This window comes from Carassius carassius, chromosome 24 (assembly GCF_963082965.1).
Source record: "Carassius carassius chromosome 24, fCarCar2.1, whole genome shotgun sequence".
Taxonomy (NCBI): Eukaryota; Metazoa; Chordata; class Actinopteri; order Cypriniformes; family Cyprinidae; genus Carassius; species Carassius carassius.
The window spans coordinates 21,020,844-21,048,595 of record NC_081778.1 but is presented as its reverse complement, the minus strand read 5'-3'; the positions used below and the strand labels follow the sequence as shown (position 1 = coordinate 21,048,595).

The 27,752-nt window shown below is 38.7% G+C and overlaps 1 protein-coding gene across 13 annotated transcripts in view; it reads left to right on the top strand.

Annotated features, from left to right (window-relative positions):
• The first annotated feature begins 6,088 nt into the window (after window positions 1-6,088).
• LOC132103145 (focal adhesion kinase 1-like) overlaps window positions 6,089-27,752 on the top strand; it is a 59,923-nt gene continuing 38,259 nt past the window's right edge. For 6 of the 13 annotated variants that reach the window (XM_059508003.1, XM_059508002.1, XM_059507996.1 and 3 more), the window contains exons 1-3: window positions 16,697-17,317; window positions 23,487-23,713; window positions 26,636-26,802. In XM_059508003.1, coding sequence (XP_059363986.1) covers window positions 17,236-17,317; window positions 23,487-23,713; window positions 26,636-26,802 — 476 coding nt within the window. In that variant the 5' untranslated portion in view covers window positions 16,697-17,235. Of the gene's footprint in view, window positions 6,230-16,695; window positions 17,318-21,828; window positions 22,198-23,486; window positions 23,714-26,635; window positions 26,803-27,752 lie in introns of those variants that run through there. The other 7 variants (XM_059507999.1, XM_059508000.1, XM_059507994.1 and 4 more) reach the window with 3 other exon arrangements.

Genomic DNA, 27,752 nt, shown 5'->3' with positions numbered 1-27,752 from the left:
GTGGTGTCTCTGGAGTGGCTTGTAAGATTGTATGAAACCCTCTTTGATGGACCTACTGTCTTGGTTTTTGTAATTGCAGATCTGTATTTATTTTATATCAGAAATGTTTTGGGGGAATCTCACACAGAAATGCCTGGGTTGTATTTGGGCTCAAAATGACTTTTTCTTTTCTTTTTCTTATTGCATTAAGTAAAAGTAAATAAAAATAAAACAATAATAAAGCATTTAGAATCTTTTAGATACATTATAGGCTTGGCTTAAATCGTGCTTGCATTTTGATGAATATTTTATTGGCAGTTAAGCACATTTTCTCTAGAGTCTCATTACTGCATGCAAAAAATATTAATGTAGTAATGTAATTATACTGTCCTATGTTACACTATTTTTAGAATAAATTCAGTACAACATCAGTAATAGTGCCCTTGGTTTTAAATATTATAAATAATAATGTATAAATATGATTGAAATAATGTATTACATTTTGCGTTACAATAATAATGAGAATTTGTATTTATTCAGAAATAAGAAAAAAAAGAAATATTTATGAAAGAATATTTTTCTTATCAATTATTGAAACATGACATAAATGTGCTTTACAAGTTTAAAATCTTTTTTTTTATATATATATACAATCTCCTCCTAGATCAGCCCTCCTTTCCCCTTCAAAACAGATTATTTAATGTCAAGTATTTAAATAGCAATAATTACGTGGAGTTTGTGCTTGCCTTTAATATTCAAATAAATATGAATTAATAAACATGGAGCCATTCTGGACCAGCGCTTCTCACTCTGGAGGTGTTAGCAGAAAGGGGCCCTTGGCTGGATTTTTGCCGCCCATGCAGAGAGCAGTGATTGGCTGTAGAGTTGTGACGTTCGCGAACGAACCGATTCTTTTGAACGGCTCATAAACATGAACGATGGGAGCCGAGTCGCGGCTGGAGGGGAGCCGTTCTTTCTGTCGTTCTTTTTTCCTATGCGTGTTTCACACAGATGCACACAAATGAGCTCCTCCGCGAGACAGAACAGTTATAGGGGGAGGGGCGCACCCAGCGCAGGCCAACCCTTTATAGCGTTATGTTATTAGTTATTAGTTGTGCATGTTCATTGCAGCCCACTTTGTTATTGTTCATTGACTTGAAGGGGCTGATGTCCTATTTGCAAAGTTTACAGTAGTAATAGTATGTAATATGTAGACATTTCCATTTTATTTATTCTAATTTTATCTACTTTAAATATTTTTTGTTTTCTATCAAAATGTTCTTGTGTGATAACAATGTTCTTGTGTGAAAGTGTTTGTAGTAAAAGCTGTTTTGCACAGAAATTCATTGCAGCCGGCTTTGTTTTTGATGTTTATTTGAGTAGGTATTGTATGAATAACATAAGTCAACGTAGCTTTACACACACACACACACACACACTTTGTACTAAAGGTAAATCCAAAATAGTGATGTCACTGTCTAAGCAGAGGGATTTGTGCAACCCTATGGAATATAGTCCACACATGACAAACGAGGTAATAATCAATATTTCAGAATAATTCAAACTCTGATATTGGTGTGTGATATCTGAGTTTTAATTATTTGACTACAAATCTCACCTCATTTTTCCTCCCGTTCTTTTGAACGGCTCTTTGAAAGGAACGGATCGCGAAGATCCGGATCCCCTCAAAGAGCCATAAATCCCATCACTAATTGGCTGATGTGTAACATTCTGACCCTGGGGTCAGCCATCTAACTGTCAGATGTAATTGGAAGGAATTTTGGGGATGTGTCTGGAAGACAAAGCCAGCACACATCCATCCTGTCCCTAAGTCCCTGGAGTGTGTGTGTGTGTGTGTGTGTGTGTGTGTAGGCGTGCAGCAATCCTTTCAGAGCTGCTGTGCGTGGCATAAGAATGAATTTGTATAATTGAGAAGCAAAATAACAAACCGTATTCATGGATCTTATTCATTTTGATGTCAAAGAAACATTTTTTTGAGGATATTCTTGGATAAAGTTGACAAGTACACCACTAATTTGCCAAATGAATCACAGTCAACTCCACATTCAGTACATATAATGTATAGTCTATTGTACAAGTAAATATACCTAGCTTATTTTTTCCAAAAGCAAATTATCATCACTTAATATTTTTATTATTGCTGGGTAGCCTGAGGTCGATTCAGCCATACTGGAGCGGGCAATTCAGAACTGCAGCGTTGGAAAACATGATTCATTTAGCAAATCGGTTCGTTTGAATCGTTTGTTTCAATGAATCAATTCTTTTGAGACGTCAATCCAAAGTTCCCAAAATTCTACGCACGGTTTTTTGGAAGTAAACCACTGATCTATATATAATTATTATCTATTATAGATCAGTGAAGTAAACACATATTGTATTTAGTGTGTTGTATTTAGATATATGCCTAATTATAACTGTTAAAGATGTGTTGCATATGATGCTTGCTTTCAATGGAATTAAGCCCATGTGTTTATTTTTGTTTTTTCTTCTCACAGATAACTGCTCCTACCTGTCGCATATTTGTCGTTATTTATAGTTCCCTTTCGAGAGTACTCTCGTACTGCGTAAGCTAGCTTACGCTATGGGAAAAGGTCCCCTTTTCTCGAGAATATGAAGCCAAAAATTATCCTTAATTTTTAAATAATGTAAAACGCAGTGCTGCAGCACAGCAGACCCAAGCGAAGCGGCTTGCGCGCTTATTGGCTGTGCTGCGGCAACTGCAGCAACCTATGGTGAGGCGGCGGAGAGTAACGAACCAATGGGGGCGCTTCGCGCCCATTGGACGTCAGAGCGCGCCAAAATAGGCGTGGCTGGAACTATATAAGCCACCGCTTCACCATAGGGATCAGGTTTTAAATCGACTGAAGCGATCACCCGGTCCGAGCACATAGCACGGCAGGTTACGCAGTACTCGTTCCCTCATCTCAGGGAACCGAGGTTACGTTAGTAACCGAGTACGTTCCCTTTCGAGAGTACTCTCGTACTGCGTAAGCTAGCTTACGCTATGGGAACACAATGTAAAACGCCGTGCGTGCTCGGGAACTTCGACCTGTCACAGCCCGAGGCGAGAGCTCGGGGCTTTATAGCAGGAGAAATCCCAGTCCCAACAGCCAACCTTAGTGAGCTTTATATAGGGAACGAAAAAAGGGGGACGTGATAAGGCTTAGCACGTCTATATAGAAAGTACCCTGGCCTGCAGGGCAGGGACTTGCAGATTATAGAATCTAATAAATGTGGACGGAGAGGCCCAGCCTGCCGCCGCACAGATATCATCCAGTGGTATCCCGAAGGACCACGCCCATGACGAGGCCATACCTCGGGTGGAATGGGCTCTGATGCCGAACGGGCAGTGAAGGCCCTTAGATTTGTAAGCCAGCGAGATAGTGTCTACTATCCATCGCGATAGGCTTTGCTTCGTGGTGGCGAGACCTCGGGTGCGCCCACCAAAGCATATGAAGAGCTGGTCCGACCTCCTGAATAAGGCGGAGCGCGCAATATAGGTTTTAAGAGCCCTGACGGGGCAGATGAAGCTCGCGTTGCTTTCGTCGCTTTGCGAGGAAAGGGCTGACAGCGAGATGACCTGCGCTCTGAACGGTGTTGAGAGCACCTTGGGGACATAGCCGTGTCTTGGTCTGAGAATGACTCTGGAGTCATTAGGCCCAAACTCGAGACAGTCAGCGCTTACAGATAGCGCATGTAAATCCCCCACTCGCTTGACTGAGGCCAGAGCCAGTAGAAAAGCGGTTTTGAACGAAAGAAGCTTCATATCGACAGACTGAAGCGGTTCAAAAGGGGGGCCCTTTAAGGCCTCTAGGACCGTAGACAGGTCCCAGGAAGGGATTGAAGGGGGTCGGGGAGGGTTTTTCCCAGTGATAGGCCGGCCACCGGAGCATGAGAAGCTGCAATGACTGCCACATACACTTTGAGCGTAGACGGGGATCTGCCCGCATCTAAACGCTCCTGTAGGAAGGAGAGTATCTCCGTCACGTCACATAAGTGAGGGTCTAGGTTCGGTGTCCCGCACCAGGTGGAGAACACTGACCATTTCTGCGCGTATAGGCGCCTGGTTGAGGGCGCTCTGGCTTCCGTAATGGTCTTTAACACTCCCTCAGGGAGGTTCCCGGGTACCCGTTGAGGGGCCATACATGAAGGGCCCAAAGTTCGGGGTGGGGATGCCAGAGCGCGCCCTTCAGCTGCGTGAGGAGATCTTTCCGCAGCGGTATTGGCCATGGGGCTGTACTGGACAGCTGCATCAGCTCGGAGAACCAAGGTTGGGTCGTCCAGAGTGGGGCTACTAGCAGCATAGCACATCTGCTCTTCCTGACCCGATCGATGACCTGCGGTAGCATCGCGACCGGTGGGAAGGCATAAAGCGGGCGTCTGGGCCAATCGAGGGCCAGCGCGTCCCTGCTCTTTGAAAAATATATATTGGGCAATGAGCGTTGTCTTCTGAGGCGAAGAGGTCGACCTCTGCCCTGCCGAAGATGCTCCACATCAACTGAACCGTCTGTGGGTGAAGAGACCACTCCCCAGGGGGAACATTCGCCCTGGAAAGCATGTCCGGGCCCCGGTTCAGGATGCCAGGTACATGCGCTGCCTTTAGCGAGCGCAGATTGTAATGTGCCCATGTCAGAAGACGCTCGGTCAGGGTGTGCAAGGTTTCTGACCTGACACCACCCTGGCGATTTATGTAGGCCACCACTGACATGCTGTCTGATCTGACCAGAACGTGGTGGCCCTTTAAAAATGGGAGGAAAGCTTTCAGGGATAGTTCGACCGCTATCATCTCCAGACAGTTTATGTGTAACAGTCGCTCCGGGCTCGACCAGAGGCCGGAGGCAGACCTGCCCTCGTACAGGGCGCCCCAACCGAGGTTGGATGCATCTGTCGAGACTACTTTCCATTTCGAGACAGCGCCCGTGCTTACGCCTAACTGATACCAGTTGGCTATTTTCCAAGGGGCCAGAGCTGTGATGCAGCCGTGGGTCACCCTGATGCGCGCGCGGCCGGAAATCCAGGCACGCGCTGGAACACGGTCTCTCAGCCAGCGCTGTAGTGGGCGCATGCGCAGCAGGCCCAGTTTGAGAACCGCAGAGGCTGATGCCATCAGACCTAGCATTTCCTGAAATCGTTTGAGCGGGTAAAGAGACCCGGCTTTGAACGACACGGCTAAATGCTGAATAGTGAGAGCGCGCTGTGACGTCAGACTCGCTGTACATGTCACAGAGTCTATGTCTATCCCTAAAAAGGAAATCCTCTGGCTGGGAGACAGAGCGCTCTTGACAGTGTTGATCGTGAGACCCAGGCATTCTAAATGGCTGAGGATCCAGGATCTGTGTGTCATCAGTAGTTCCTCGGAATGGGCTAAAACTAGCCAGTCGTCGAGGTAGTTCAATACTCGCACTCCCCGCATTCTCAGGGGTGCGAGAGCGGCATCCATGCACCGTGTAAACGTACGGGGCGCTACGGAGAGGCCGAATGGAAGAACCATGTACTGATAAGTCTGCCCCTCGAAGGCGAATCTCAAGAATGGCCTGTGATGGGGTGCTATTTGAATGTGAAAGTAAGCGTCTTTCAGATCCACTGAGAAAAACCAATCCCTCGGGCGAATTTGCGCGAGTATTTGTTTGGTAGTTAACATTTTGAACGATCGCTTCATAAGCGCTTTGTTCAAACGTCTGAGATCTAGGATGGGTCTGAGACCGCCATCCTTTTTTGGTACGAGGAAGTAGCGGCTGTAAAAGCCTGACTCGCGCTGCGCAGGGGGGACAGTTTCTATCGCCCCTTTTGCAAGAAGGTTTATCAGTTCGGCGCGAAGGACGTGTGTCATTTCGCTTTTCACTTTCGTTTCGACCACGGCGCGAAAGCGCGGCGGTCTGCGAGCGAACTGGAGCGAGTAACCTCGTTTTATTATATTCAAAACCCAATTTGATATGCCGGGGGTCAGTAACCGAGTACGTTAGCATGCCATTCACTTTAGCTTTGCGAATCGGTTTTACAGAATGATTCAAAAGAATTGGTTCAACATAATGATTCATTCGCAAATCGGTCATCACTAGCAGCAGGGCGAGTGAGAGCAATAGGGAGGATTCCGCTTCAGATCCACTACAGACCCCACGGAGTCTGGACGGACCCACAAACAGCGCTAGCACGGGTTACAAACCACTGCGGATTACTGGGTGTTTATCAAGAAGTAGCGTTTTTGGAGACATCCGATGAAAAGAATACGGTAAGTATTACTCCTGGTTAAGAATACACATTTTATATTTGCTGTAATAATTGCTATAACTGTGTTAGCTTCGTAGCATAGCGTGAGGGTCTCATATTTGCGCTTGGACCTGGAGAGTGGGCTTTCCTGCAATATCCTGGGCCAATATGAAATGTTGTGTTGCATTGTGAATGCCAGGTGTGTTATGCATTGGCGAGTGCTTAGGATTCCCGTATCATTATTAAAATGCTGATAAAAGTCATATGTGCACGGTTTTTGCGGGACAAATGCTCATGGCAATACGAAAGAGACCATAAACAGTAATTTCAAGCCAATCACAGTGTTTTCTACCTCGCGGACAAAGCGTTGTGACTAATGTAACACCAGTCTGCATGTTTAATAACCCGGTATAAATGTTGTGTTCGCTGCTGGATTGTTATGTTGAGTTAAGTGTGTTTTTATACAGTCTATGAGTGTGTCGCGTTAGTGGCTGTGTATCGTTGTCAGACTGTCTCTGTTCACATGGTGATCTGAAAACAATAACAAAACACAAACAATGCAAGTTTAGTGCGCGGCAAAGATTTTTGCCGCGCATTTGTCTGTGATGCATTTGTCTGTGTAGCATTTGTCTGTGATGCTTTCTACCAATATTATGTATTAAGTGCAGATATTTTTACTTAATGAACACTAGTGCTGGTTATATTGGCAGTGTATTATTAGGTACAGTAGGCTAGTCACCTGTTTCAGGTAGCCTAATATTTCGGATACATGGAGGTGGTGTTTCATATCAATTGGGGGTTGAAAATAAGTTGACTTTTTTATCATTCATGATTTCACTTAATATAAGAAAAAATCATACTGGAATAAAAATAAAAATGCAAGATGTAAACACCCATATCGCATTCTCGATCTCTTATCAGTGTTTTATTCGTCTGCTTTTTTGCTGACTTGTGTTAGAAATTCGAGAACGAATAGTCCCACAACTTGTCTGAACAACTAGTTCAGGAATTAGATAGCATACATGTTTATAAACACACATAACCTGTGTGTGATAAACACACATCTAACCTGCACCTGCTCTTTTACTGCACTGGTCACAGTACTTTACATACATTAATTGCACTATTCATATTTTGCACAGACTGCACATGGTTAAAGCTATTACACTATAAACTGTCTAAAGTTGTTACTGTACAAGCACAGTAAACTATTTCTACAAAAAATATCATTGCACTACAGTTTATTTGCATATAATACATTGTTCAACAATACTTTTGCACACTCATCCAACTGTATTTATTACCACTGTTCTCACGTTCCTGCTATTCATAATGTGTATATAATCCTTCATTGCTCTGTTCATAATGTACATACAATCCCTACATTGCATTCATATTTATATTCTGTATACTCTGATCAATATTGTATATAGCAACTCCACTGTACATTCTGTATATCATAGCTTTACTTACTCTGCACTTTTATGTATATAAAACCGAGTAGGTTTTAAAATATCATATTATAAAAACACGTGTCTAAATAACATAACTTTAATGACGTAAAAAGAAACTTGTGAAGTAAAGACCTGCTGAACCAGCTCTTTGGAACGAACTGTTCGAGAGAACCGATTCACAGAAATGTCAAAAACGTCAGCCCAATTATCAGCAACATGTATATAAACCACGCAGTAAAGAGACCGCTCGCACAATGTAATTAACGTAAAGGTTAATTCATAAGAGCAAGTATATTGTTTGCATGTTTATCTACATTAAAGGCAAAATAACTGCTATAATAAGAGAACAAGTATAGAACTGGAACTTTTCTTAGTCTGTCTAAATAGTAATTGCAGTGTCTTCTGGTCCATATCCTTTCCTAAGGAAGCTGTGCTAGACACTGATTAATGTAACATAAATCTACTATACATGTTTATATATTTTGCTATTGTATTGTGACACTTTCATAAACTTTTCCTTACTCCTCTGATTATATAATGGTAAATATTACAATAACATAGCACAACAACAGTGATTGAAGCCTAATACTCATAATAAAAAATAATAAGGTCAAATAGATCATAACACAGTCTCAGAGGTAAGAAGTGGATTATCCTTCACCTGACATGTTTTTCTTTTCATCCTGAAAAGCGAGGCAAATGTTGGGTCACAATAATTAGGAACCACAGTTTCCACAAATCACTTCACTGGATTGGGATGTTCGCTTTTATTCTGGATGGCAAGGGCAGTGTCTGTAACATCAAGCATATTTTGCAGTGTTAAACGTATTTATACTGATCTCATCAGGCTCTGAAAATCTTCAAAAAGAACACAAAGAATGGCCTTCTCAGCTGCCATAGTTGCAACTCTTGCGTCATCAGAACAGAGTGTTCAACGCACCACCATTTCCGTTTGAAAAACATTGTACACTGTTTTGTCAGCCCTGCTTTTCATGGATGTTGACCAATCATGTTATATGGTGGGCGGGGCTTCTTTTGGCATGTGTATGTGTTGGCGTCAGGAACCTCAGGTATTCTGTAACATTACGTCATCAGCACAGGTAAAGAGTGCTGCGGAAAGAGTCTGGGAAGGCACATGGAAATACACCATGCAGTTCTGGAGTTTTCTAAACTGTGCCAGTGCAGGTACGTGGGTCTTTTTTATAGTGAGGAGTGCTGACATTAATTATGGGCCACTGTGTAATGGTAATCATTTATTATTTAGAAGCTCTCTATATATATATATAAGCGCATCCAGGTGAAGCATCTCATTTGAAAACAGTTCATTGTGTACTCATTGTGTACTCATTGCCAAACTCATATATGAGATCATCTAAAAAACAAAAAGCATATTTTTTTCCTGATTCAGGGTGGAATAGGGCCATTTAATATTTATATATCCAAATGTGATCGAAAGAACTCCTGGAGGCTTGGCTTGGTACAGAGCTGCACTTGAGGTTATGTTTTTATATGGTGTATTTTCAGTCAGCCTTAAAAATCTTTCCTTAAACACTAAATAAAAGAGTTGTGCCTGTATGAATAGCCATTTTAAACATCATTGCTTAATATACACCACCATGCAATGTTTTAAAGAATGTTTTGGTTTATTATTTAGGAAATGATATGCCAATAGGGTCGTTAATTCGTTTTGCTCTTTTACCTGGTGGTTTGTTGTTCATCTGTATAATTTATTAGTTTTTGTTTTTAAATGTTGTTTGCCATATGTAGGTTATTGCAACATTTGTTTAGGACAAATACCTGTGTATTTGACAAGTCTCAACATAGCTTTGGTCCGCTGTTGGTACTGGAATGATCCACCATGCAGGCAGGCACCAGTGGATGTTGCTTATATGTTAAACAGCAGTGATGTACAGTATGTTTTTGAAAAAGTAATTATTGATGTTTTGAGAGTTCAGTAACCTTACAACCAACACAGGGCACTTACAATAGAACTAAACATATAGCCAATTTTTTGGGTTTAAAGCAGATTATGTATTATTTGACCTGTAAAGCTGTTTAAATCATAATTTTTATAGTAATTTTAGGGTGTTGTATTGTCATGATTAGGGATGGGCATTCGATTAAATTTTCTTAGTCGATCGTCGGGAGAATTAACGATCGACTATCGATTAATCATTAATATTTTTATAATATAATTAATTATTTCATTTTTATAATAAAAAAAATGCAATGAATACAAAAATAAAGCGTGTTTTTCCTCGGTGAGACCTTTATTACAAGATCAACTTGTGGCAGACAGTTAAACTACGTTCAGGCAAAACGAACATATATGCGCGTGCATATGCAGTGCTCTAAGGCAGCGGAACCTGCAGCTGCGAGCCGGCGTTCTTAAACAGAGACCTCATTTGTTCCAAAATAATAATAATAATAAAAGAATCATGTTAAACAATAACATAAAAAAAACATAATAATACTTAGATCTGACAGGTTTTGTCAAAATGTAACTCAAAACTATCCAAGCCAGAAGAAAAGGCCAGATATTAGCCTTCCTAACAATTACGCTAACTAAACAATTTATACTACTTAAAGCCTTGTGAAAAATAACTAACTTTAGTAACTAGCATACAACTTCTGCACGAGTCTACGGATTTTTGTTGAGAAATATAAGCATGTTGACATGATCTGGGGTCAGACATGACCGCAACCTGTTGACCGTCAGTCCAGCCGCCGAAAACACCCGCTCTGAGGGAACTGACGTTGTCGGGATGCACAGGTACATCATTTGAGTCGTGGCCGTGTTGTACTTATACACGGCATCGCAATGTTTGCCGTTAACTATTTCGCTTTTTAAATCAAAATGGTCCCACGCCACACTTCGCCGTGACCTCTTCATGATTATTCTTTTGAAATCAAAACGGAAGATCACAGATAACCGAGTAGGGTGTCAAATATTGCACCCTGGTGGTAAAATATTTAATTGCTGCCACACAGTGAAATTCATTTAATTGCTTCAAGGCTCACACTACGCAACGCAACCTGCATTAGATAAAAAAAATGCATTAGATTAATCGATAACAAATTAACGTGATCGAAGAAATTCTTAATGATCAATTATCGATCGTCGATTAATCATGACCGTCCCTAGTCATGACAACAGATTTGTTTAACTTCATAAAGAAAAGGTTAATAGTAGTTGTATTTTTTAACACTAAAGTCAAGTTTCATAGTTTTTATCCTGTTGCTATAATACTGTTTAACAAATTGACCCAATTCACTTCTGTTGTAAGTGCTTAACAGAAACCTAAATATTTCGGACAAGTGTGAAAATGAATTTTAATCAACATTTAATGCCACACATTTTTTTTTTACGGACTGAGCATGGAATATATTTTTAAATAATCTGGGGTCAGTAAGATTTCTTTAAGAATTATATTTTATGGTTTCCACTTTCCACCAAAATATTAAGCAACAAAACTGTTTTCAACATGGTTAATAATAAGCACCTGCAGATCAGCATATTACAATGATTTCTGAAGAATCATGTGACACTGGAGACTGGAGTAATGACTGCTGTAAAGGAAGATGTCATCACTGGAATAAATTAATTTTAAAATGTGTTAAAAATAACTGAATGTTACTGTTTTTAATGTTTTTAATCAAATAAGAGACTAGCAAAACATTAAAAAAAAACAAGCTTTTGGTTGGTAGTTGTAGAATACTTGCTAACAGGAATTTTCAGAAAAATGTATACAAGACACGTAGTCAACCATGAACACTATTAACAGCAATTATAGGAAGTAGCAATATTTGTTAGTTCTGTATGTTGTCTGTAATACAGTGTTGAATTATATTTATTGTTCATATCTATTGTTTCACGAGTTCACACTTACATCTAATCTGAAGGCGAATAGTAGGCATATTTTGGCGTGCTGTCCTGGGGGAGGGGTCCGGGCCCGGAGCATAGCCCGAACCCAAATAACTCACACTATCCCTAATTTGAGATAAATAGATTAGAAGTGAGGAGTTGGGGTGGAGGAGGGATGCCGAAAAACCTCCGTCGTGGGACAGGAGGTAGGAAGACTGGATATATATACGCTTGTGTGCTAGTTAAGATGATTAGCTAAACGAGATGCACCTGTGCCAAATTGGATGATTATCTGATCGGGCTCCTCCCGAACTTTGTTAATAAAACCACATATCACCTTCATTAAAATCTGAATCTTTGTACCATTGTCAGTCTTGTAATCTGATATTCATAGATGATTGTTGAATGTGATGGCTTGCTTACTGTAGATTAATGTTTTGCCTGCACTGGTGAATAGCATTAAGAGAATTGCATTAAGAAAATTTGGTAAAGAAGATCCAGTTTCTCCGACCTAAAGTGCAGTCCAACCAGAGCACTGGAATTGTCAGGTGTAAGCCTGGACATGATGAGTGGAATATGGATTTATTCAGCTACACCAGGCCTCAGGGTCTGTCTCCTCTGGGCTATTCATTAGATCAATTATCCTGGACCGCTTTTAACCAGTATTGTGACATGTTGACATTTTTCCCTGTTATTATTGCTATTGATTGGCAGTGGCCATGCGCTCATAACTGCTTTAGAACAGCTGAGGGTTTCATTCTGTTATAGTGCAGAGTGACAGGGTCAACGCATATAGCAACAATGAGACATTTCTGTCTGACTGATTTCTTTTTAATGGTGATTTTTTTTTTTTTTTTTACTTTTGGGAATATATTTTTGGGAGATACCATTCTTACAGATATCACATCATCCAAGGTAACACAGAAGCAGCATAATTTATATTATATTATAATTGAATAACTGTAGTTTTTATAATTGATGTACTATAGATTTTATTTTTATTTTAGCTAAATAGCTAAGTTATTACATTATAGGTTTTAGTGTTTTTGTCATTTAATTAGATTTTTAAAAATATATATATATCTATATAGTTTTATATTTATTTGTTTAAGTTAACTTTTTCTTTATTTTTTATAGTTTTAACTTAACATTAACTTTGAGAATTGTTGACTTGGCAACTAGCTGAAATATATATATTTTTTTCATTTAATTTCTTTCTTTCTTTTTTTTTTTAAGTATGGTTTTAGTTTAGTTAATCATAACAACCCTGCACAGAAGAATATATTTAGAAAAATACCTTGGTGGTTTTTAGATACAAACATTCAGGCAATGGGATCAAATTAATATGGAAAAAACATTCTTCAAAATATCTTCTTTTTGTTTTCCACAGAGGAAAGTCATACAGGTTTGGAACAACATGAGGGTAAATAAAATTAGGGTTGCACGATATATATCGGCCGATGATTATGTCCATCTAGTAAGTAAAGCCGGTTCTCTAATCAGCAGTAAATACCATCAGGTGCGTGATTTCACATAAAGCAACTGTTACTACACAGAGCCGTTGTTAACTGACAAGCTGCGCAAATCAATGGCGGTAATGAACATGGATTTCCGCAGCTTGTCAGTTAACAACGACGATGAGATGTGCATTAATCATCGGCTGATATATGTCGCTGCACCCCTACATAAAATGATGACAGTTGGACAGATGCCTTGAAGTAACCAACTATAAAGCTGTGTCATCTTGCATTGATTTAAAGTCCTCTTACCCGAATCTGCACCCAAAAACTGGTCTCAGTTCAGCATCTGTCAGTCAGCAGCGGGATGAGTCTTTACGGCAGTGTCTCAGACTCAGTGGTGTGACTGCTGAGAGGAGAGATAAGCGGATAAGAAAGGGCTGAATTTGTGCACTGTAAGTAGAGGGGAGCTTTGAGAAGGGTCTGAAATGATGGATGTCTTTTGTAGACCATTTTGTTTAAATGAGTTAAAAAGTAAAACACTAAAAACTAAAATAAATTGTTTCAAGTAACATGATAATGTACTGTAAAAATGGATATTCATTTTGAGTTTGACTGAAGAGTATACATTTAATAGTGTTGTTAAATAAGTGCTTTGAAAGAAATTATAAGTGAGCATAAGATGAAGGTAAATGTGTTTAAATGTAAAAACTGAGTAGCACAATAATAATTATAGTGATAAATTACAAAAATGTTAAATAGCAGATGGTCAGTGATGTGGTACTGATATTGTGCATCCCTGAAAAATCATGTAGCTAGATCTACCAATGCAACTTCCTGTTTGCATTCATCCTGCATGGCAAGTATTGAAAAAGAATTGATTGAGGTTGTTAACATTTAAAGATATTTTCCAAACCGCTAAATTGTGAGCATAACATTTTGCCAATTTCTTAGTTTTTACTTTATTTCCTAGATTTATTCTTGGTGTAAAATGCTTTGGGTGTTACAATAATTTGGCACCAGTGTTTCAGTGTGTGATGAATCAACCAGGAGATTATATGAACGATAACATCTCAGCCTCTTCTCGTGCTCTCACTCTAACAAATACCTGTCAGTCTTAGCACAGGCCTGGAGCTACAGCGCAGCCTGTCACAATAGACCAATGCTCCCTCCTTCTGCTCATTTGTGACAATTTTGCCATTTTCTCTGTTCTCGATGAAGGATGACTCCAGTGTTTGTTTCGTCTCTTTTTCGCAATTACTGTGTGTTTTTCTTCTATTTTCCTCGGTTGTGCTATGTGAGGTTTAGGAAGATTGCCAGTTTTAATGCTGCCTGTGTTTATGAACAGTTCAGGGAGTGAAACTTGGTAGCTGGCGAAAAATAAGCCAGATTGTAGATAGATTTGGTAGAATACTGCAGTGACCTTAGAATTAAATACAGTCTTATTTATACCTTTTTTTGTTGTTGTTGTTTTTTTTGCTGCAATCCATCACAGAATTACAAAGTCTGGTCATATGGCGTTATTTTTATGACAATTTGTGGCCTTTTGTTTCTTCACCTTTTAAGCAGAATGTAGTGTGACATTCCAATTAGAGTGCAGTCAGATTCAGCATCTACAATGAAAAGATTATCCAGTGTTCCCTGTTTATTGAGACAGACATTTCAGCAGCTCTGATTGTCGCTCAGCCTCTGGCTGACCTTTTGATAAAGTCTGAGTGAACAGTGGGCTCAAGAATGACCTCATTCTGAGCTTTTTGCATCACTCTGTCCTTTCTCTGTGCCATAGTCTTATGATAATGGTCTTTGGACATGATTCTGTTCTATTCTATTCTAGACACAAACATTTCATGTTCAGTTTTATGTTATTTCAGAAGCAGTTATAAATAAATTCCCATAAACCTCGATTCTTTCCATCGCCAAGGGCATTACTGTTGGAAGGAAGGAGGGCCTTTTTAGACAGTAGGGTTCCTGTATGTCTGTATGGCATCTATGGAGACCATTATTAAGCACAAAATGGGGCCTATTAGCTGATATTTTAGAATGCAGTTAGTATAGCAGGAAGTGACCCGTTTGCCCTCCCTATAGGGAATGAGTGCTTGGAATTGTAATGAATATCTCTGGCAAACATGGCAAGGTGAAACTATTAAATAACAGCAAATAATTTTCTGAGTTATGCTTTGCAATCAGAAGTTAGTTATGACTCAATAAGCACAAAATAACACTCAAATCTACTGGTATGATTTAACAGTTATTCCTGTATACCTTTGTGTGTGGTGCATCACTCTGTTATAAAAAATATATATATATAAAAATAGGTTTATATGTTGCGTACTTTCTTCTCACTTGCTCTTTGTCTGACTCTATTTCTGCTTTATATTTCAACCTATTTTAGCAAAACTTTAATATAGACAGATTGCAATGTTATTACAGATTGAATTATTGTAAATCAATCTCTAATGTAATTTCCCAAGGATAGAGTAAACCAGACAAAACAAGGATTTAACTGTAGATACTAATATAAAATTTTTGGGGTTACACAAAAATGCTGAAATATTTCTTCAGTACATTTCCAAAGTATCTTATAGACAGATTTCTTTGTGTTCATCAGCATAAATAATTATGTAAATCGCAAAGGCTGATGATTGCTAAATAAACCATTTATTAAATAATTTATTTATGTACATCTCTTCAAATATGGGCTGTTGTCAAAAACAGGGAACCAACTTCCTTCCTTGAGCCTTTGTCAGGTAGCTGACGGACATTCCTTCAGTCCCTCTCCACATGAATCTCAGCGAGCTGTCAACAGATATCCTCTTAGTGAAGCATATAACACTCCGACTGTTCTTAAAACAGTAATGTTTTAATAATAATAATAATAATTCATTACATTTATATAGAGCTTTTCTAGGCACTCAAAGCGCTTACATAGTCAGGGGGTATCTCCTCATCCACCACCAGTGTGCAGCATCCACCTGGATGATGCGACAGCAGCCATAGTGTGCCAGAACGCCCACCACACACCAGCTTACTGGTGGAGAGGAGACCGAGTGATGAAGCCAATCAGCGGATATGGGGATTGTTAGGAGGCCATGATGGTCAGAGGCCAATGGGTGAATTTAGCCAGGATGCCAAGGTCACACCTCTACTCTTTTCGAAAGACTTCCTGGGATTTTTAATGACCACAGAGAGTCAGGACCTCGGTTTAACGTCTCATCCGAAGGACGGTGCTTGTTGACAGTATAGTGTCCCCATCACTACACTGGGGCGCTAGGACCCACACAGACCACAGGGTGAGCACCCCCTGCTGGCCTCACTAGCACCTCTTCCAGCAGCAACCTAGTTTTCTCAGGAGGTCTCCCATCCAGGTACTGACCAGGCTCAGCCCTGCTTAGCTTCAGTGGGAAACCGGTCTTGGGCTCCAGGGTGATATGGCTGCATTTATGGTTGATATGGTTTTGTATTTAAATATGCAACACAATGCAGAGAATGTAAACCGAAGCCAGACCACCCAGCCGAATATTCCTGGTTAAACCTACACCCTGAAAAACCTGATCGGCCGCTTCTTTTTTGTAAACATGAGCTGGTCAGCCAGTAGCAGTTGGTTTCACAGAACCATTAGCATATTTAAAGAGGCCCCTCCTCTTAGGCCTGATTCTTTCTATCTCTCATCCCTCCCTCGTAAGCACACTTTCTCTCGACACACTCTGCCCGGATTGTGAAAATTACATACGCCGTCACTGCAGCGTCTCTCTTAATCTGGATGAACTTTAGAAAGGCAGCTAAAAGGAAGCGTTTCAGCATGTGAGGATTCATCTTGTCAACATTTTATTCGAGTCTCCCCTGCTGCATCCATTCTTCGGATTACTCTGGAAAGCTGTGGGATTTCTCTGTCACTTCTGGATCTTTTTCCACTGCTCTTGCTGGTGGTTTTTTAAAAAGTGCTGCTGAGGGAAACGAGAACGGCACGCCTCACATTTTTGCGTATCTACCTGACATCCTCATTCCTGTAACCACACATCCTAGCTGATCACTTCATATTTTCGCACACTCCTGGATTAGTTCTTCGGTCAGCTGACCAATCACCTTCCTGTGACCTCACACCACGCCTCATCCCAGGCCTCTGAGGGCCATCCCTGGTGGCTTGGTCACAGTGCGTTGCGGTGGGCCAGGGTCACCCCCTGCTCCCTATGACTGTGCCAGGGAGACGGAGAGCCGCTGGGCCTGGGAGAGAGACGAGAGCAGAGGCCAGCGGATGGAGAGCAGTGGCTGCAGCCCCTTCCCTCTGTGCTGGGCACGAGGAGCCTGCGTCTACTCCTACCCTCCCCCTCTGCCAAGTATGTCACCCAGATACAGAACTGCAACCCATTTCCAGAAAACCTCCACGATACCATTTCACATTCAATCTGTTTTACAGGATGTGGTATATTGATTTGACGGTGGTTTAGGAGAAATGAAAGGTGTATGACCTCTCTATGAATTTCGTCTCTAGATTTCTGCTGCTATCCTTTATGGTGATGTTACTTTAATACCTCGGTTGATGACTGCTAGCAGATGATCTGTATTAGTAGGGCTGTTGTGTTACAATCCTGCATACAATCTATCACTATCATGTTTGGTGAAGAATCATGATGGTAAGGTTATTAATTTACTTTTTTAATAACTGCCGTATCACACCACCATATAGAAAATATTTTATCAGATGGATTACCCTACCATTTAAAAGTTTTGGGGTCGATAAGATTGTATTTACATTTATAAAGTTTATATTTCTCTTATGCTCACCGGAGCTGCATTTAGATGATGACAATGAAGTAAAAAGTTATTTTGTAAAATCTAATTACCGTTTAAAAATGTTTTCTATATGTATAGTTTTTTAAATGTAATTTATTCCTTTGATGGCAGAACTGAATTTTCAGCAGCCATAACTCCAGTCTTTGGTCTCACATGATTCTTTAAAAATCATTCTAATAGGCTGATTTGGTGCTCCAGAATTCTTTTTTAAGATTATTAAAGTTGTAAACCATTGTTGCTGCTTAATATTTTTGTGTTTTAACAATTTTATGGATTCTTTGATGAATAGAAAGTTCAATAGAATAGCCTTATTAAAAATCTTTTGTAACATTATACATATTTTTTACTTTCAGATTTGATTAATTTAACTCATCCTTGCTGAACACACATATTAACATATACACACACACACACACACACACAATTTGACCTGCCCCAAACGTTTGATGGTAGTGTACCAATCCATTACGCTGCATATTATCTACATCATGATTTTGTTTCTAATTTTGTATGTTACCTACATATAGCATGCATTGAGTTCTGGACAAAAAAAAGATCACAGTAGATTTTTTTTTTTTATTAGTCTTGGATTTGAATCAAACATTTCAATTTGATTTGAGTTATGTACAGGTGCATCTCAATGAATTAGAATGTCATGGAAAAGTTCATTTATTTCAGTAGTTTGTGAAACTCGTGTATTTAATAAATTCAGTGCACACAGACTGAAGTAGTTTAAGTCGTTGGCTCTTTTAATTGTGATGATTTTGGCTCCCATTTAACAAAAACCCTACCAATTCACGATCTCAACAAATTAGAATATGGTGACATGCCAATCAGCTTATCAACACAAAACACATGCAAAGGTTTCCTGAGCCTTTAAAATGGTCTCTCAGTTTGGTTTACTAGGCTACACAATCATTGGGAGGACTGCTGATCTGACAGTTGTCCAGAAGACAATCATTGACTCCCTCCACAAGGAGGGTAAGCCACAAACATTCGTTGCCAAAGAAGCTGGCTGTTCACAGAGTGCTGTATCCAAGCATGTTAACAGAAAGTTGAGTGGAAGGAAAAAGTGTGGAAGAAAAAGATGCAGAACCAACCGAGAGAACCGCAGCCTTATGAGGATTGTCAAGCAAAATCGATTCAAGAATTTGAGTGAACTTCACAAAGGAAAGGACTAAGGCTGGGGTCAAGGCATCAAGAGCCACCACACACAGAAGTATAAAGGAATTTGGCTACAGTTGTCATATTCCTCTTGTTAAGCCAATCCTGAACCACAGACAACATCAGAGGCGTCTTACCTGGGCTGAGAAGAACTGGACTGTTGCCCAGTGGTCCAAAGTCCTCTTTTCAGATGAGAGCAGGTTTTGTACTTCATTTGGAAACGAAGGTCCTAGAGTCTGGAGGAAGGCTGAAAAAGCTCTTAGCCCAAGTTGCTGGAAGTCCAGTGTTAAGTTTCCACAGTCTGAGATGATTTGGGGTGCAGTGTCATCTGCTGGTGTTGGTCCATTGTGTTTTTTGTTTTTTTTTCCATTGGGTTTTTGTTAAATGTGAGCCAACATCATCACAATTAAAAGAACCAAAGACTTAAACTACTTCAGTCTGTGTGCATTGAAATTATTTAATACACAAGTTTCACAAATTGAGTTGAATTACTGCAATAAATGAACTTTTCCACAACATTCTAATTTATTGAGATGTACCTGTAATGTTTTATTCACTCATCAAAGACAATTTTTACTTGCATTTGCCAGTGGATGAGTGGTCCGTGTGAATTGCCAGTGGATGAGTGGTCAGTGTGAATTAAACTAATCTCAGACTGTAATTAATTGGAGATTATTTGCCTTTTTGAATTAATATACCAAAGGCTCACAGCTAATTTCATTGCTTTTCTCACCTTTTTGATTAGACATTTTTGCCCTAATTCACACAGCTATTGCAATTTACATCCCACTGCCACCGCAATTTTTTTTTAAATTCACAATATAAATTGTAATTTTATTGTTTTATTCTAAACGCAGTGTGTGTTAAACTCATTCGTACCCCATGTGAATGTGCTTTTGTTTCTTCTCTAACCATCCGGGCCAAATAGATGAAATCAGATTTCCTGCATGGCTCGATTGTCTCCACCACAGTCAGCCTGCTTCCTTTTCTGTGCAAGAAATGCAGATTTTATATCCATTAAAAGATGAGAATTAACAGTGTGTCTTAAAGGAAAATGACAGATACAGTAGCCATATGGTGTAACGTGCATAAAAAAATTGGAAAACTGACATTCTTTATAAGCCAAGAACAAAGAAATGAGGACACGGAGAGCAATGACAAGGCAAAAGTCTTGTCCAATGTTTTAAATCAGATAGGACAAAGTAGTCACACTCTCTCTTTCTTTTTTAATTATTTTTTAATTCTTTTCGGCTCCTGTCTGTAGAGAAATTAAGTATGTTATCGTAATAAACCATTCCAGAGGCACAGAACCATCCAATTTTTACTCTCTCTGCCTGAGGCCGGTACATTTGCTGCAAATAATCTGTATGCCTCTTTGGGGCTGTTGGTGTCTTCTTGTGAGAGACTGAATCCTCTACCCATGTATTTGTGCAGAATTAGCCTATTAAAAGAGCCCTTCCAGTCATCTTCCGTTTAACCTATAGCTCTGGAGGAGGCAGAGAAAGAGATGTTAAGTGAGAAACAGACATTGAGGGAGACCACTCTCACTATCAGATGTCTCCGCTTACGTTTCTTGAGCTCAGACGTAGGAGCTTTTTGTGTGGTGTCCAATCTCCCTGGTGGAGAGTGAGCTCTTTGAAAAGACCATTGATTGTTGGTTGAAAGATAAGGTGAAGGCAGCACATGTGTACTGCCAGATAAAAAGAGCACGACACTGATATGTCTAAGCAGTGTCTTCACTTTTATCTGAATTATGTTTTTTTTAAATAGTTTGTAGAGTGTTTGGTTGCAGGGTTTGTTTTTCTGTTTTGCTTTTCTTTGATTTGTCTTTTTTTATTCATTTTTATTTATGTTTGCATTTTTGTTTTGTTTGTGGTTTGGCTTTTGTATGTTACTTTTCTTTGCGTATTTTGTTGTTGTTTTGTTTTATTTTGTGTCTTGCCTTGCTTGGTTTAGACTTTAACCATATATTTGTTTGTTGTGATCAGAGTACCCGAGTTCCCTCTATGCAATGTTCTTTTGAGACACATTACATCGGCCTAAGTAAAAGGAAGCAAAGTATTTGGGTGGGTACAGATTATAACCATTCAGTCTACTGGATGACTGAGATTTTGGACAATCCTTCTGAAGACAATGAGTACAGAAACAAAGCTTCTCTCTCTTGCCTCTGGTTCAGTCAAGGACATTCATTTAAATAATCTTATGCACAGACTGAATCATTTCATCATGTAATTTTCTTATTTCATCCATTGTAATGCCACCGGATCAATTTCCTCTATTGAAATAGCACAGCTAAATACAATACTCACAGGCGTTACTCTGCAAGCCATATTTAGTGTCAGGTTTCATAATGTTTAGGATCATTCCAAAGATCTGAGTTTTGAAATATTCAGCAGGCTCAAACTATTACTTCTTCACGTTTTTGACTATAAGGCTCCCTGATGTCAAGACAATATTCAAACAAACTCATGTAGGTTCAGATATTTCCTAGTATAACTTTTCAAACAGAATTAACAGAAACTAGGACTGTTAGTAAAATCAATAAAGTCAGCCTGAAATGGAAATTGCAATGGTCTTGTATTCCCTATTGTGATGTATATATCCATATATATTCTGTTGATACAATGTGTCTTTCTTGTGTGTACAATTTTAGTATCAATAATTTTTTAAACATCAGAATGTAGTAGAAATACATCATTCAGTAACTTGTAAGTGCAAAGCTCCATTGTTTTCAGTCAGATATGTATGTGAACTCCTCCTCCTGGCCAAGCTCCCATGTAACCACGAGTGTTTACTTGTGGGCGAGTTCAGTCGCGTGTGTTTATAGTGCGAGTGCTTGTGGTCTACCAGCTGGTTTAACCCCAGTGTTGTGATTTTAGGGCTGCGAAATCCAGGTCTTTGACTTATGATTGTGTTGTGAATTCTTCTGGTCTCCTCAGGGCAAGTGGACAGGAACTAGATCGCTGGTTACATGAAACATGGATACATTATAATAAGCAGGATATGATGTCACATAGAGGAAGCTACTAAAATGTATTGTCTGTTTGAATATGTGTGTGAGAGCATTTATGTCTGAAATCTGTACCAAAAGACTGACAGTAGTGAGAACATGGATTTTATGTTTTGTTGACGTCCTTTGGACCCACCAGAGTGTGTGTGCGCTTTTGTGGACGTATTGTTTGTGTTTTTAGAGGGCTGTTTAAGCCTGAGCTTTTGAGATCCATGCTGGCGTGTACCTGCTGGCCCTTGTTCAGAAAAGGTAGGAAAGGCACTCGGAGTGAACTGAAACTAACTAAAAGCTGCCATAAAATTTGTTCTATAGATGTTTCATGCTGATTTAATTTCCTTTTTGCAGAGTTATAATGTGTGGGTGACCCTAATTTTGTTTATCATATTCCTGGAATTATTTATTTAGGCTATGTATGTTTTTGTGTGATTATAACTGACAATATTTCTTACATTACTCTGTTCTCAGTGGAATACTTGATTCAGACTGGTTAAGTAATGAACAATGTCCAGAGCAACTGACTTTCTTACATTACTCTGTTCTCAGTGGAATACTTGATACAGAATGGTTAAATAATGAACAATGTCCAGAGCAACTGACTACTCATCTGTTTCATTCATGGTTTATCGTGACCTTTATGCATAGCTGTTCATCATCTTACCTCGTAATAAACAGAGAGGAAGATACATCGTAGGAATGTTTTGGGCTGATTTAGCTGACCTGAAAAAGTCAGCCATTGTTGTGTTGACCTTGCAGCTCTGGAATGCTGTAATCTGCCATCATGGATTGTTAGACTTAAAGCTCTTCTGCCAGAACATCTGACACTATCATAGTCCCCAAGGCCACTCGCCTGGCATGCTCTCAGGAGACATCTGTCTGAAGTGTTGGGGTCTGGATCTTTTCCTTTATTTCCTTCCAGGAGTCCAACCTCCTGTTAGTGTGTGCAGCATTTTGCTGTATGTTTTGGTCTGACAGTTGAATATCGAGCTGATGAGATGGTCTTGGGATTGCCTTGGTTCTGTTCATTGCCTCAGTCGTTGTGTTCAGGTGACACCTCTAAACTGACTTGAATGCGAATTTTCATTGTCTCGTCAGTGTATTTTGATTCATTTGTACATTCTGCAATGGAAATGAATGTTTGTGCTCTGATTAATGTGTTTTTCTTTTTATTCTGAACAAAAATATTCCATTATGCAATATGCAGTGATCCGATTATTATTGTTATTACAAGACTAAACAGACTGAAGGGATTGTAAAGCTGATAGTTCATCCATTTACAGTAACTTTCTTCATAATCCTTCAGATCATATTTGTAGCACAAACAATAATAAACATGTCACAAATATTAAATTGAATTAAATTATCATTGTTCCTGCAAGCTTTTTCCATCTTGTTTGATTATAAGAACAAACAAACTGATATTAGAATAATCGATTATTCTGGGGGTTTTTTTTCACAGGTTTAGTCATTGTTTTTAGTTCTTTTTTTGTTGATTGTACTTCTTTAAGGTCTCTGCGTTGACAGCTTTGTATTCTCCTCAGAATATGACGGACAGTTAGCACCCACCAAAGCCATGGCAGTGGCTTACCTGGACCCCAGCCTGACCCATGCCCTGAACCAGGGGGTCAAGCCTCACTTAAGCGCAGGGATGGAGCGCACGGCTGGGGCTCTGGAGCGCGTACTCCGAGTCTTCCACTACTTCGAGAGCAGTAGTGAACCCTGCACTTGGGCCAGCAACATCAGACACGGGGACTCTACCGATGTCAGGGTGAGTCTGCAGATCAGCTGCCCCTTTTAATGTTCTCCAAGATGTAGAATACCTTATTGGACCATATCAGTTGCAGCTGAGGGAGAGAAATGCATTGGTATTGTTCTTATACACTTTTTGCTAATATTGAGGCTGTATCCAAATAATATCTGATTTTTGTTTATATGGTAGGTATCCATTTTTTATTATTATTATTATTATAATGTTTTGAAATGTAATTATGTGTGCAGAATTCTTTTTTATCTTTCAAAAACATAAATTAATAATAAAATAAAAGTTTAGAGCTGTCAAATGATTAATTGTGATTAATCTTATCCAAAATAAGTTTTTGTTTACATAATATGTGTGTGTGTGTACTGTGTTTATTTATTATGTATATATAAATACACACACATGCAAGTGTATATATTTCAGAAAAATATGTTACTTTTATATATTAAATGTATTTATATATGATATAAAGTATATGGTTATAAATATATATACATATTTTCAAAATATATACTGTATGTGTGTCTATTTATATATACATAACAAATATACACAGTTCACACACATTTATTATGTAAACAAAAACTTTTATTTTGGATGCGATTAATCGCGATTAATCATTTGACAGCACTTATAGAGTTATTACAGTCAAATTAGTAAATATACTTCTATCATTCATTATTATTGAAAGCAAACAAACAATAGATCATCATATCAGCTTTTCAGTAAAACATAATTATTGGCTAATTTCTGGAGTTTTGTCAGTTGTTGTAGGATTTTTTAAAAGTGACTTTTTAAGTTCTAAATCGTGTATTTGAGATTTTTGTTTTTTTTACTTTGGTACATCATTAGCCTTATTGAAACAGACAGTTACACCACAAACATTCCTGTGCAGGACTAAAGAGGATATTTCCTCTGAGCTCCAGGCTTTTCAGCATTATTCAGAATGCAACTTGCGGTGGCCTAGAACACTCGTGGTAAAACCCCCTCAGACAATGGCACTCCGCAAGTAGTCCAATAATTTGTCACGATTGAAGTTCAAAGTGTACGCGCACCGTTCTGAATGCGCACACACCCAACCATCTACTTACGTGAACAGCTTCAGTTGACTGACGAAGACCGTGAACACGGGTGATTCATGTAAGCAAATCCAATATATTGTCTTTCATTTTTATATGCAGGTCTAGTAAAATTGACCAATCAATTGATCACTTTTGTCATGATTCCATAACATTAATGTTAAACGATTCTGGGCTAACTTAGCAAAGTAACGCCATGTTGGTTATTGCTTACTTCTAGCTAGAAAGTTTAGCAGCTTCTACAAGGCTCGAAATTGCCAACATTGTTGTCGCATCCTGAAATTTAATCTGTGCGACCTAAAGATATATTTGGGAGTAACGTTATATGCACAGAGCATATGAGCATATCTGTCCACTAATGACTCGTCCGATTTGCGAACTAATGACTCCTTTGAACCGATTCACTTTAATGAATGCTTAAATCTGATCTGGGTCGAGTTTCCCGAAAACAAATTTATCTTAGCTCTGAAGAGCGCTCTCAACGTGCAAGGTTATAAACGCTCGCCGCAATTCCATGCGCTTTTCCCAAAAACTTTACTTGACATGAACGCGTTCTATGTGCTACTTAAGAGTCGCTGTCCATTCGCGAAATTCGTGCTGAAATACCACCTATGGAATCGTATTCTGAACGAGAAAACCTAATAATCGTCTTCTGTTGTGAATTAGCAATCATATAAGTCTATAATAAAGCACTGACAAAATGGCTGAACAAAAACACAAAAAAGATACCTTTCAAAAATATAGAGGCAAATAAAGATGTTATTTTTAATAGATGTAAAGGACACCATAGTAATAAGGAAAAACAAAACATCTGGGAGGACAAGAAATGCCCAATAAATGGCTAGTTTTCGTGCACGTCAGCAGCAAGTTATTGACAGATTTTTTGGATTTCATCCCTATTTTGCCCAGTCTTTGAAGCATATTTCCCACATTACTCCTTTTATTATTTTTTTTTTTGTTCAATCATTTAATTTAGATGTGTATTTAAAATTTTCTTCCCTTTTTTAATTATTTAATTTATAAATTCATTTAAACAAAAGACAAGTAAAATATTTTTTATTAATTTATTATTATACTATATAAATTGTCACTGTGTGCGTGTGGTGGGGGGTGGGGGGGGGGTAAGTGCACCTGCTATAGTTTCCTGCTTTTTTGTCCTTTGTCGATCACACCTATGTATTTAATGAGGTTGGTTTTTGAAGCCAAGTAGCCGTACAACTTCAAAGCATATTGTCCTGCTTTCATCCTTCACATGGCTGCTATTGTCCCATTTATTTGCTGTTTATATCTGATGTTATCAGGTCTGAACCTCATCCAAACCTGTCCCAAACTAAACCAACTACTGACACAGAAGTGTCACATTAACTCACAATTCCTCAATAAATGAAATAGATTGAGTTAATGCCCTGTTATGAAGCTTTGTTTTCTCTCTTTAAAATGTTATTTGTTTTTTAGACTTCTTATATCAGTAGTCAATGATGTCTGTTAAAGAGATTGAAAATTATTCATCAATGTGGCTTATCAGTTCTTGCCTCATGGCTCATGCATTTTGCAGTTTTAATAATACATTTACATAAGCTTTTTCATCCTGTTAGACATTGTATATTATGCTATTATAATATTGGTTCCTCTTGGTCTCATCTATCTCCTCTCTCTCCATTGCTCTCTTACACTGATTTGAACCACAGAACTTACTGACCCATAACATGACACATTAATCAAAAAAAGATTAAACTGAAACTCTTCTGACTTCGAACCTCAGGGCATTCACCCACATGTACTTTGAGATGCGTCCTGCTAAAATGTATAGGGTGCTATATGTTGTCACCAAATGCTTGTGTGTGTTTTTCAGGGCATTATACAGAAGATGGTGGACATCCATAAGGTGAGGTATGTGTCCTGCTTTGGTCTGCGCCTGAGCCACCTGAGAACAGGGGAAGTTCATTGGCTCCACCCCGACATGGGCGTGTCTCGCGTGAGGGAGCGGTACGAGCACAGCCATCCCCAGGACGACTGGAGGTGAGTCACTGTTTTTATGCTCGTATCATAAGCATAAAAACATTGTTACAGTTAGAAGCTGGTTTATTTATAAACTGTTTATTTATCAGTAAATAAATAAATAGCCCAGGGTCGGTCTGTCTGTTTTTCAGCCAATGGCAAACAAGGAGATTATTCGGCAAACCTACACTACCGTTCAAAAATTTGGTGTTAGTAAGATTTTTTACTCTTTTTGAAGGAAATCTCTTGTGCTCACCAATGCTGCTTTTTTTTGATAATTAATTAAAGTAAAACAGTACTATTGTGAAGTATTATTACAATCTCAAAAAGTTACATTTAAAATGTATTGAATTCCTGTTAAGCCAAAGCTGAATCTTCAGCATCCATTGCTCCAGTTTTCAGTGTCACATGATCTTTTGGAAATCATTCTAATATACAGATTGCATGCCGAAGAAGCATTGCTTGTTATTAAAAAATAACAGTTGTGCTGGTCAATATTTTGCGGAAACTGCCATGCATTTTTCCTTGATGCATTACAGTGATGCATTCTTTGATTAATAGAAAGTTTAGAAATATTTATATTTTTTGTGAAATTATAAATGTATTCACTGTCACTCTCTTTATTAGTGACAAACCTATATATATATATATATATATATATATATATATATATATAGATATATATGTATATATATCTATATATATATATATATATATATATATATATATATATATATATATATGTATATCAGTCAGGCCAATTCATTGGCTGATATTGATTCATTTTGAGATTTAAATAAATAGTAATAGTAAAATAGTAGTAAAAGGTGTGTAACATGTTTTCAAATCTTGAAACAAGTCTTTGATTTGTAAATCTTGTATGTCGACATTATATTGGCTACCTTAAATTCCTGATATCATTGTCGACATTAGCCTTTGAAAAATGTAGTTTAAATGTCTAGTTTACTTTG